The sequence below is a fragment of the Rutidosis leptorrhynchoides genome, chromosome 3, assembly GCF_046630445.1.
Source record: "Rutidosis leptorrhynchoides isolate AG116_Rl617_1_P2 chromosome 3, CSIRO_AGI_Rlap_v1, whole genome shotgun sequence".
Classification (NCBI taxonomy): Eukaryota; Viridiplantae; Streptophyta; class Magnoliopsida; order Asterales; family Asteraceae; genus Rutidosis; species Rutidosis leptorrhynchoides.
The window spans coordinates 46759109-46772042 of record NC_092335.1 but is presented as its reverse complement, the minus strand read 5'-3'; the positions used below and the strand labels follow the sequence as shown (position 1 = coordinate 46772042).

At 34.9% G+C, this 12934-nt stretch overlaps 2 protein-coding genes across 2 annotated transcripts; both read right to left on the bottom strand.

Moving 5' to 3' along the window:
* Positions 1–1194: 1194 nt before the first annotated feature.
* On the bottom strand, positions 1195–4815 carry LOC139896060 (protein CNGC15b-like). Its single transcript, XM_071878637.1, has 7 exons — positions 4787–4815; positions 4257–4710; positions 3534–3740; positions 3154–3446; positions 2605–2716; positions 2284–2520; positions 1195–1860 (listed from the first exon to the last, which is right to left on the bottom strand). The coding sequence occupies exons 1-7, from the start codon at positions 4813–4815 to the stop codon at positions 1195–1197; spliced, it is 1998 nt and encodes a 665-aa protein (XP_071734738.1).
* Positions 4816–5286: 471 nt separating this feature from the next.
* Positions 5287–7361, bottom strand: LOC139896059 (RNA-binding protein CP29B, chloroplastic-like). Its single transcript, XM_071878636.1, has 4 exons — positions 6929–7361; positions 6099–6200; positions 5605–5961; positions 5287–5525 (listed from the first exon to the last, which is right to left on the bottom strand). The coding sequence occupies exons 1-4, from the start codon at positions 7292–7294 to the stop codon at positions 5463–5465; spliced, it is 888 nt and encodes a 295-aa protein (XP_071734737.1). The 5' UTR covers positions 7295–7361; the 3' UTR covers positions 5287–5462.
* Positions 7362–12934: the final 5573 nt, after the last annotated feature.

Here is a 12934-nt window from a genome sequence, read left to right as displayed (position 1 = left end):
TTGTGAACTGTGAAGTCAAACATTGTCATCTTTAATTGCCATTGTTGCCTAACTTAGATAGCTAGGGTGTAATCATTCCCTAATTAAGAAAAAACTCTTTTTATAAAGTTTGAGAAATTGTTTTTTATAGGATCAAAGTGGCTACCCTATGGAAAGGTGATGTGTTCCAAGTATTAGTTTATGTGTGTTAGGCTTAAAAGTGATAAAGATTGTTTGTTTGAATTATGCTATAGTGGTCCATGCACCCATTAATTATTTTTTCATTAAGTTAGGCCATTATTTTTATAACAAGTCACTTGATTTCTTCTGTTTTGAATATAGAGTTATTGATTGATCATGTCCTATACAAGCTGGACTTGAGCTCAACCAGGGCTTCAATGGCCCATGAACTATCATAGTGATCACTTATTATAAATAGTTGGATAAGCTATCATATCATATGGTTCATAAATGTTGGGATTACTTGTAGGGTTTTAATGTTTTATGACCAGGTGTTTTGCCATAACAGCAAACAGGGATCAGCATATTACAGTAAAACTGTAAGGACCCACCTAAAGCTGTTGAAGGAGGCCCATTTGTGTAGTACTAATTCCAGGGCCTCAACTTTAATGTTAAAAGACATATGCATGTGAAGTAACTTGGAAACAGAACATAAGGAACTAAGTTGATAATCCAAGTTTTCATGTCGATTTGATGCAAAGTTGACTCTAAGGGTGCGTTTGTTTACCTTTTAAAACGAATGATCCGTTCACTATTATGTGTGTCTGTTTTTAACATCTGAATGACAAACGATGTTGTTCCGTTCAGCAAACTGTGTTGAACCATTCATAGTTGAATTACTATCTTAACCATTCATCACATCTATTTCCTTTAATATTCTCTTTAGATTAAATTCATAACACTTTATTAAATAGGTAAAGTCGTTCAGAACCAAATTCAATTATAACCTTTAAATCATTTGGATTTTAAACTATTTGTGCTCGATCATTCTTTTTTATTGAACGCGCCCCTAAATGGCTAAATGTATCCCTGAAGTATAACTGCTAGAGTTATAGATTTTCTTCAGTGACATTGTATTATTCGAATGCTGTTACATCTTATATGACCATGTTAACAAAAACATAAGTTAATATACATAAACATGATTTTTATTTAAACAACAAATAAAGCAGAGCAATCTCTGTTCATAAACTCTTAATCAAAATAATCAGGATCCTTTGGCTTTGGTACTGGGGTACGAATAATATCGCCAGATTCAAAAATCACACCTCTTCTAGTACTCGTGGTATGCAACGATAGTCCAGTATCTCTTATCTTAGCTTTATATTTTCGTTGCTCGCTAAAATTCTCACGCTTATAATTCTCTTTATCCTTCAGCATATTAATCAACTTTCGCCTTCTGTACAGTTTCCAAGCCGATTGTATATAACAAGCAGCCCAAGTCCTCCACTGATGCGAGTGAACCCTGAATGTGTGCCTCAGCTTCTTGTTGTGCATCTTGCGAAACTTTGTGGCGACAAACTTTAAGTCCTTTGACGAGAGTGCAAATGCTTCCACGTCAGCAACTGACGTCACCGTACGCGTGGACAGTGGCAGGGTGGTGGTTGAACACGGGTCGAGTGCCCACGTCAGCAGCTCCTCACCACAAAAATCTCCAGGCCCAATCTGGCACTGATTCCAGAAACCTGCTCTTCCTCCATCTGTAGTGTAGGAATCTAAATGTCCATGCATGATAAATAGCATCTCGTTTGTGGGGTCCCCCTCGCGTAGTAAGCATGTTCGCGATGTGCATATTACAGGTTTTAGTCTTTCGCATATTGCATCCACCGTGCGCTCATCCATTTGCTCGAATAGTGGAACCTATTTTTGTTTCAAAAACATTTAGTATACTCCTAAATACAATTGCGAAGCTAGGATCAAAACTCAAAGGGTTCCTGAGCTTTATCTCAAAACTAATTATATTTGAAGGATACCTTATTGACTGGTTACCCTAATAAAATCATAAATCCTAAAAGTATATGGGGTCCTATAACATAAAGACTAGAAAAAGAAATAAGGGTTGCTGATAGGTGGTGTTCTATACAATTTAAAGGTGTTTTGTATAAAAAAAATTCAAACCAGTAGTGTCACAAGACACCCAGGGTTTGTAAGTAGGATCGCCCTGCCTAAATAGGTGTGGCGCGTAAAAACTTGAACTTTGTTCTTTATTATTTTACGGTAACGTTTGTTTTAACAATACTCCCCCTGATATTTGAAAAATAGATGGATGATTAGATAACTCACTCGTCGAACTAATTCGATGCAGATGTGATGCTTGATATCTCTTCTGATATCTAACGGAAGAGCTTCAAGAATCGATTCTTCATCAACGTTTTGATTCTTGATCCATTTGCAAAGGTCATGTTTACGCACGCGCTCCTTCATTTCATGTGGCAATTGCCTATGGTTCATCCATTTCTCTGTATCCATTTGTTGTAACCTGTACTCTTCTAGTCTCTCGGTTCTTGATTCGATGTATGTCTGTTTTCGAAACATGATAACATGTTCAAGAAAGTAAAATAATCTAATAATTCACATGTTGTTCATAATAAGGTAAAACCTCACCTCCATTGTTCCAATAATCATAGCAAGTAGCAACAATCCAGTGCATGATATGATTATGCAAAAATGTGTTTCTGCAAAAAATGTACTTGCTTGAATTTCCTCTGCTCTCGAGCTACAACAGAACATGTCAATTGAGTTAACCAAGATTATGGCATGGAAACAAAGTTGGATTTAAAACTAATAAATTCATGGTGATTTTAGTATCATCTAACAACCAGTTTAGGTAATTGTGATTTATTTGAAAACAAGAGTTATCTAATTATACTTGACAATGGGTTTGGAGACTGCGGAGTGTACGCTCGTAACAGTTTACTACACCTATTCGGGTAGTAGGTTTTCCCACCAAAACGAAGGGTTGTAGCCTTTCGTTTTCAACCGCCAAATAACTGATTTTGAATTCTTTATTTGGTAGATTTGCTTTCATTCAAAGACACTCAGAAAAATACATACACTCTAATATTGTGATTTGATTTCTTCTTGCCTGGATACAAATCGAAGTTCCTGTCTTATCTGAGTTAAGATTTCGTGTAATAAAAGCAGCGTTCGTACCTTAGAGCTCGGAGTCCCCACCAAAGACAATAAACATATTTCGTGTAAAATTTTAAGGATGCAAGTCCAGAGTCTACAGCGTCAAAAACGAGACCGAATTCAAAGAAATCTGTTTCGGGTCCACACATATTGGAGATATTGCTTGATTGATACCACGACGCTCGACCAGGATCATCGAGGTAACGACAGTTGAAATACCTCTCACCGCAGCCTGGTTCTTCAAGATAGCATACTTGTTTCCAACACGTTCCTTGGCGTACGATTGTTAGAAGGTAATAGCAGGCTCCAAAAACCTTCAAATTTTACAACAATTTTACCAGATGATGTAAATGTGATTTGACAACACGAGATATGAAACTAAGAAAGAAGGACGAACGTACATGAGCGGCCAACAGAAACATGACTATGTTATAAACAGCCCCTGAAATCGCTGATTCAGCCACCACACCGATTACATGTGTTAAATGAGATGCAAGTCTAAATACAAGATAAAGCCTTAGGAAGAATTGGAACATGATGAAGTATAACACGCTGATTTTCGTGCTCATCATTTCCGAATTATCAAAAAACGGCATCCATGTCAATACCTGCAACATTTTCCCACAACAATAAACATGATGTAATTGTTTAACCACTAATAATATTGTGATGTGCATAACTTAGGGAGCGTTTGATAAATATGCATGATCAAACGCTGAATGATTCATAATCTGAATGATTTGAAGGTTCTAAACGAACTTGGTTCCGAATGACAATAACTTATCTGATAATTATTTTGAATAAATAATGTAAATGATGTAAAGTTACCTTATTAACCTTTTAAATGAATAAAAAACAATTTGGTTGTTTAATAAGTGTTCTTGATACGATTTAAAAACCATGTTACATAAAATATATAGGTGCTTGCTGGTTATCTTAGTATTTCAAAACTGAATGGTTCAACACTAAGTTCTGTATCATTAAGCACCATATGTCATTCATAGATCGGAAATAAACGCGTTGGATACTGAATGATCAGCATAACATTTAGCACTGAATCATTCAATTAAAAGATAATCAAACTCACCCTTTGTTATATGGTGCGGAGTAAGAACGAATCTGACCTGTGGAATAGGTAGAGCGGCGAGAAAATCGAGAGAAAAGTCCCTTTTGAGATACCGTTGAGAGATCTTGTTAGGGTCTAAGACGAGCTCGCCTCTTCCAAGCAAACGAATCGATGGAGCATCGTAAGCTGTTCTGAATCGAACATAGATATGGACGAAATAGAACACGTCGACAATTGATCGAATGACGGTAAGAATTATCTTCAGGGAAGTATCTTCACTCATACACATCTCATCATGATTTACTTCAGGCAAGTAATAAAAAAGAGGATCGATCGCTATGGAAATAAGAGCTGCAACTAAGAAATACTTGTTCCATTGCTTCACACGGTCTCCTCGAGGATCAAATATACTCCGTTCGACGTTTTTGTAGTCCTCCGAGGACACTCTTGTAAGTCTTTGACTTAACGGACGCCAATTCTTCCCTGACGAAGGAGATTGTTCGATCTCAAATCTGACAAGTTAACTAACAATCAATCACATTAACAAGTAAAGGTTAAGCCATCAAATGTAACGCGTTTTTCACAAACCTGGAAACTTTAGGAGAATCGGTGTCCATTTTGTTCTGGCAACTATTATACTGTTTGATTCAGCTGCTAAATTTGATCTGTGTCGTTACAAAAATGGCGGTCGATTTCACATTGATCAGCTAGAGACAGTCGACATTGTTAAGAGACGATCGTCTGCAATTTATAGAAGAATAGAGCAAGCAAGAGAACACTGCTGATTAAGCGTAATTTAAGATCCATAATACTGTCTTTACTAAACCAACCTGTTATTCTTATTACATGTTCAATAGCAGCATCGACTAAATGTTGTTTTATTATCTGTTATAAAACTGAAATAACCATATCATTATGTGGGGTCAACAATGGTCAATGGCAGTAAAACTGAAACTAAACTAGTATTTAATATTTTATATTTTGTATATTTAGCAAGATACAAAAGAAAGCATATTATGAAATGCATAGATACCAACACTTGTTTAGTATGCTCTGCTTTGTCTTTTATGTGGTCAAACAATTTAACATTTGAAGTTAAACAATTCTTATCATATTATCACAAAAACAAATTCAATATGCTTAGACCAAATCACCTATTACATATTCGTAAAATGTTCAAAATCAATACTCTTAAAAATTGATAAATATATTGCAAAATTCCAAACTGTTAAAACATCTAATCGCCTAGACTCTAAAAGATTGTTTAGAATTGAGGCCTTTGCCGTGCTTCAGCAACACTGACTCGAATATTCCTTCCATCAACGTTCTGCACAAGAAATATTAACAAAATTCAAGAAATAAAATTAAAATAAAATTAACAAAGAATATAATGAAAATATACTCACAAGTCCATCCAACGACTCGATAGCTTTGTTAACGTCATCAGCAGAACCATACGTCACGAAACCAAAACCCTTTGACCTGCCACTATCTCTATCGTAAACTACCCTAGCTTCCATAACATTTCCTTGCTCCTGAAACAACGTTTCAAGAGCGAGATTGTCCACACTCCATGCAAGATTTCCGACATAAACCTTATTCGTGTCGGAACTCCTTCCACCACCACCGCCGCCGTAGCCGCCTCCACGACTTCCTTCACTGCCAAAGCTGCCTCTACCGCCATCTCTTTGCCCTCTGAATGAAGACTCTCCTTTGTTTGGAGCTGGTCCTGAATTTACCCTAAGTTGCCTCCCCTCAAGTTCCTGAATTTACATAAAATCGTAACACACACAATAATTGTTGACGCAAACAAAAATTAAACATTTGTAATATACAACAACAACAACAACAACAACAACAAAAAAAAAAAAAAAACAGTGGATCCTATCCAGGCACTTACATAACCATTGAACTGCCGAGTAGCCGCCTCAACTTCTTGGACAGATGACATAGTCACAAAGCCGAATCCCCTGCTTCTTCCACTAATTTTGTCATAAACAACCTGCACCGACAACCAGCTTATGACTATTACAGAGATATTTATGATTTATTTAATATTTATAATACCTTTTAAAGGACATTATGATGAATATTGTTAAAAGGAATCAGTACTAATGATGACCAATTGACAAACATGGAATATTAGTTCAAAATTTCAGGAAAATGAATCATGTGGATCTGAATTCTGAAAACAGAAACTTATCTTTTGCAACTTCTAAAGGGCAAAAGGAGCTAGTAAATTAGTAATATATCACAATATTATTCAATATAAACCACAAAGAGATTAAAACTAATATTAAAAAAGATACAACATATGAACGATAATACCCTTTACGATTTTAGTCTTTCCGATTACTACAGTGATTCTACTTAACTTTTCGTGCAGACCAACTGTTCTATTTATAAAATGCCAAAAAGATTACCCTCTAGTTTGCAACATTGATAGACATTCAAAAAAATTACAAGGATTAAATGCAAAATATAGTTATGGTTGGCAACTGTTGATTATAATCAATCAACCTGACCAATGAAAGATGTATTACATAACAACTACAGCCATTCAATAGTTCAATTACAAAACTGGCATTATACAATGAACGATGAATTCAGTCAACTTAATTATTAGAAAAGAGTTAACAAAACAAAACAAAACAAAACTATAAACCCATGAACAAGAAGTATTTTTCAAGAATACAAAAGAAATAAAGGATTTAAAGAGTAAAGTTATACCTCAACCATCTCAACATTGCCAGCACGTTGAAAAAGTTCAGCAAGAGCTGCACTATCAACATTCCATGGCAAGTTACCCACATATACTTTAAGATCAGCTGAAAAATTAGACCTTTGTTGTTGTTCATCACCATCACTTGATAATTCCTTATCCAACTCGAACGAAGACGAAACGGCTAAATTTCGGACAAATTGAGATGAAGGAGTTGGCACAAATAAATTACTTGACCAAAGCTTAGGAAAACTATGATTAATGGAAGAAGGAAATATACAAAAGGATGTGAGTGAAGACGATGTTTTAGATAAGCTGGTTGCAGATGAAGTTACCGATAGAAGATTAAAGGCAGCTGCTGTAGAAGAAGACATGGTTGTTATGGGTAAGGTTTTAATGGAGGTTTTAGGAAATCTTGCAGTGGCAGGGGATAAGAGATAAGGGATATTTTCAGTTGAGGGTTTATATAGGTTACTTTTGCAAATGGGTATGGGTTGACCCGACCCGTTAACACCTTATCTCATCAATAATGCACATATACAACAGATTGTTTTTTGCATTTATTCTTTAGGTTTAGTTCAATTTTAGTCTCGTTTATATTTGGATCATCATAGGATTTAATATTAACAGAACAACTCACCTGAATCTTATAGCGCAAATAACAAACGGGGTCAAACGGGTCATTTAAATGACCAGTAAGATAAGAATCACTATGATAACATGAAGAAACGAAGTTGAATTAACTAAAAGTAACAAAGTTTGGATTTTTCCTTCAAAGCAAACAATTTAAAGTGTTTTAACTAACAATTTTCACTACTTCTCCTTACACTATAACACTATCCATTTTCACTTTACCAATTCGTTCGGCAAATTCACTCAACTCACGAACGGTATCACGCATCGCCAACAGTTCCAGTCTCTCCACATAATCCTCCACCTTTTGCAACACATTTGTTTGACTTTCAGACATTTTCTCAAAATCACAATCTTCTTTCAGTTGACCCAAACACGAATTAACATCCAATTTACTCCCAACAAATTTTTTTCTTTTCATATCTTCAAGCATCATCAACCCATAATCTACTCTATTAATCATCACATACCCTTTAATCAAAGTAACGTACGTAACTAACTCCGGTTCAATGTTTCTCTTCTTCATCTCCACAAATAGCTTATGTGCATCCTCCATTTTCCCAACCGACGCGTACCCTTTAATCATCGTATCATAAGTAATCAAATTAGGTTCAACATTTTGCTCCTTCATCTCCAACATAATCTTATCTGCATCCTCCATTTTCCTAACTTGAACATAACCATTAATCATCGAATTATAAGTGCCCAATAAAGGTCCTACCTTTAGTCCCTTCATCTCCATTAACATCTTCTCTGCTTCCTCCATTTTCTTCACTTGAATATACCCATTAATCATAGTGTTATAATCACACAAATCAAGACCAAGATTTTGACTTTTCATATCTTCGATTAACGGTTTAGCAGCCTCGACTCTTGAAGAACTACAAAAACCCATGATCATTAATGTATAAGATTGTTTATTCGGAACCACACCTTCAGACAACATTTTATTAGAATACTTCTCAACCAACATGTATTTCTTTTCATTTATGAATATATTCAACAAACAATTATACGATTTAATCGTCCTGGGCACACCCAATTCTTCCATTTTCAGAAAGATGCCAACACAATTCTTAACAAGGTCCGGTTTTCGACTGCTTTTCGCATAACCACTAATTAATAGCACAAACAAATCTTCATCATAACCAATACCCTTGTCAGATAAACGCAAAATAATCCGTTTAGCCTCGTCAACTTTATGAGATCTACACAAAGTTTTAATCTTTTCGTGAAATGTTTCTTTTTCCGTGTGGGGATTGTGCTCATCATGGGTTGTTGATTTTTCATATTTGAGCATCTGGGTTTGTGATTCAGTTGTCGAAAGACATGATTTTGGGTCGGGGGTTTGTTCATTTAGGGGTTTATTTGCAGATGAACAGAAACTATAAAGGGGTTTGGGGGATTTGTTAAAGATGAGGATTTTCAAGAATCGTGATTTCGACGCAAGGAAACAACAACGAGAGAACATTTTTGGTTTAATTTGCCTAACTTTGAGATTCTAAAATTTGTAGGGTTTAGGGTTTACTATGGCTAGTTTAGGCTGATTTTGTATAGAAGAAATGAAATTAGATGTGGGTGAATGAAGGGGAAGTAAGGTGAATCATTCTAGTTGAGAAGGATTAGATTGAAGGAAAATTATCTTTTCTTCTTATCAAAACTAATGAACAAATTCAATCTTTTCACTTTTCTCTAAACCATTTTTTTTCCCTTAAAAATTCAACTCGGAAATAGACCCTTAGGGGTTTGGTGGTTTTCCATTTTTCGTCAATTAATGTAATTTTATGAATTTTTGCTACCATTTTTCAGCCCCGGTGGAAAAGGAGAAATTTTTCACGAGATGAAAAGTTTATCTTTTTCTGTCCAGCTAAAAAATAATTAAAAATAATGGAATAGTCTAAGATGTGACAAAATAGTTGTTTGTTAAGGCGGATAAAGGTGCGGTACATAACAGTTATATGTTGACTATATGACGGTTACTAAATTGTGCAACACTTTTATACTTTTATGCATATAAACGACAACCTTAAGAGTTGTCGTTAACAAAATCTTTAATTTATTTCTCTAGTTTTTAGTTAGGGTTCTTCTATATATACATACATCATCAAAATTAGGGATTATCATCGGTTCGGTTTTCGATTTATTTGGTTCGGCTTCCTCGCTTGAAACTATAAATATTAGAATTAAAAATCGAACCAAAACCGAACTGAACCGAAAAACGATTTGAATTTGGTGTTTCGGTTAAAACCGAATTCTACTTCCAAAACTATTTATTTAAAGATCTGAAAATTCTAAGGTTACATATGTGACAGATCATATGATCTGTTTGAACCAATACTACGTTATCCTGAACAATACACGACACAGTACAAACTCAATCAAATGAACAACCAAATTGAACACAAATAAATGTGTCGTAAAAAAAACCAACCACAACTAAACCAACTAAATCCTGCACAAAACGACATTAGCAACCATAAAATTCATCGGATCCAAAAACATCCATAGTTGAACCGAGCCCGCAACGCGAGACTCCCTCAAAAGACTCGGTCAACCAAACCAAACCAAACTAATCAAAGAAGTCATAAGCTCCTCTTGCCGGGAAGCCCAAAATCACCATCCGCCATACCGCAACCAGAGAACCTGAAAGATAACCGGTTCACTTACTTTTTTCCTCCATCCTTTTTCATCTCTTCACCTACAATCTTTAAATTCTGATTTGCTCTCAACTTATGATGACAGATTCTTGATTAGTAGCGGGTCCATTCACAGCTCGTATAGCAATACCATACTGCTCTTAACTGCATGTCCTTCGCTCTTTTTTATGTTTTGGCTTGTTGTAACCCCTTTCAAATCCGCAAGTTTCATATCAGATGCTAGGCAGCCTAAGGAACCGGTTAAGGTAGTGTAGGAAACGAACCATTTGCTAATACCTGATGGTTGACCGTCGTTTAGGAGTCGAAGCGGAAAGAAGGACGATATAGGGAGTGGTACCGGAAGTTGGTCAAAGTTAACAGGATTGGGTTGTGCTGCAAGGCGTCAATTAACTGGAGTTTTCGACAATTTTTGGGGACAATTGTTCGATTTTCACGGGGAACCAACATAAGAAACGAAAGCAAGAAAACTCGAAAATTTAATCGGAATAGAACGTAAGCTTAACCTAAAGGCATTAAATGCGTACAACCAAAGCCTATTCGGTCTTCAGGGCAGCAGCGTGTGATAAACCGGTTAGCCGCCCGTGAGCGTTTCCTTTGTGAAATCGAAAACAAGGGAATGAATGTTGTGGCTCATTATAGTGACTCGGATCGATCTGGAGGCCTCAATTCCTAATCGCTACAAACGCTGATTGTCAAACAAGCTAGTTGTCACTCCCGATGGATTAACTGTGACGACCCAGAAATTTTTGACCAGATTTAAACTTAATCTTTGAAATGTCCCGTTCATATTGATTATAAACGTTCCATATTAATTGATTTCGTTGCGATGTTTTGACCTCTATATGAGACGTTTTTCAAAGACTGCATTCATTTTTAAAACAACCATAACCTTTATTTTATCAATAAAGGTTTCAAAAGCATTACGTAGATTATCAAATAATGATAATCTAAAATATACTGTTTACACACGATCATTACATAATGGTTTACAATAGAAATATATTACATCGACATATGTTTCTTGAATGCAGTTTTTTTACACAATATCATACAAACATGAACTCCAAATCTTGTCCTTATTTTAGTATGCAACAGCGGAAGCTCTTAGTATTCACCTGAGAATAAACATGCTTTAAACGTCAACAAAAATGTTGGTGAGTTATAGGTTTAACCTATATATATCAAATCGTAACAATAGACCACAAGATTTCATATTTCAATACACATCTCATACATAGAGATAAAAATCATTCATATGGTGAACACCTGGTAACCGACATTAACAAGATGCATATATAAGAATATCTCCATCATTCCGGGACACCCTTCGGATATGATATAAATTTCGAAGTACTAAAGCATCTGGTACTTTGGATAGGGTTTGTTAGGCCCAATAGATCTATCTTTAGGATTCGTGTCAATTAGGGTGTCTGTTCCCTAATTCTTAGATTACCAGACTTAATAAAAAGGGGCATATTCGATTTCGATAATTCAACCATAGAATGTAGTTTCACGTACTTATGTCTATTTTATAAATCATTTATAAAACCTGCATGTATTCTCATCCCAAAAATATTAGATTTTAAAAGTGGGACTATAACTCACTTTCACAGATATTTCCTTCCTTGGAAATAAGACTTGTCCACGGATCGATTTACGAACCTATACAAATATGTACATATATATCAAAGTATGATCAAAATATAATTACAATCATTTTTATTATGTTTTAAAGATTTGAGTGTATTAAGTCAGCTGTCCTCATTAGTAACCTACAGCTAGTTGTCCACAGTTAGATGTACAGAAATAAATCGATATATATAATCTTGAATCAATCCACGACTCAGTGTATACACATCTCAGGCTAGATCACAACTCAAAGTATATATATTTTTGGAATCAACCTCAACCCTGTATAGCTAACTCCAACATTACTGCATATAGAGTGTCTATGGTTGTTCCAAATAATATATATACATGGGTCGATATGATATGTCAAAATATTTGCATACGTGTCTATGGTATCCCAAGATTACATAATATATTAGAATACATGTATAATACAATATAAGTTAGTTAGTATATGATTTGTATATATTTGTTAAACATTTCCCGTAGCTAAAAAGATCAAAAATATCCAATCTTATTTTACCCATAACTTCTTCATTTTAAATCCGTTTTGAGTGAATCAAATTGATATGGTTTCATATTGAACTCTAATTTAAGAATCCAAACAGAAAAAGTATAGGTTTATAGTCAGAAATTTAAGTTACATGTCAATTACTAAAGAGGTAGTCATTTTCGTCGAAAGAACGACATCTTGATGACCATTTTGAAAAACATACTTTCACTTTGAGTTTAACCAAGATTTTTGGATATAGTTTCATGTTCATATGAAAAATCATTTTCCCATAAGAACAACTTTTAAATCAAAGTTTATCATAGTTTTTAATTATCCAAACTAAAACAGCCCCCGGTTTCACTACGACGGCGTATATCCGATTTTATGGTGTTCATCGTGTTTTCAGGTTTTAAATCATTAAGTTAGCATATCATATAGATATAGAACATGTGTTTAGTTGATTTTAAAAGTCAAGTTAGAAGGATTAACTTTTGTTTGCGAACAAGTTTAGAATTAACTAAACTATGTTCTAGTGATTACAAGTTTAAACCTTCGAATAAGATAGCTTTACATGTATGAATCGAATAATGTTATGAACATCA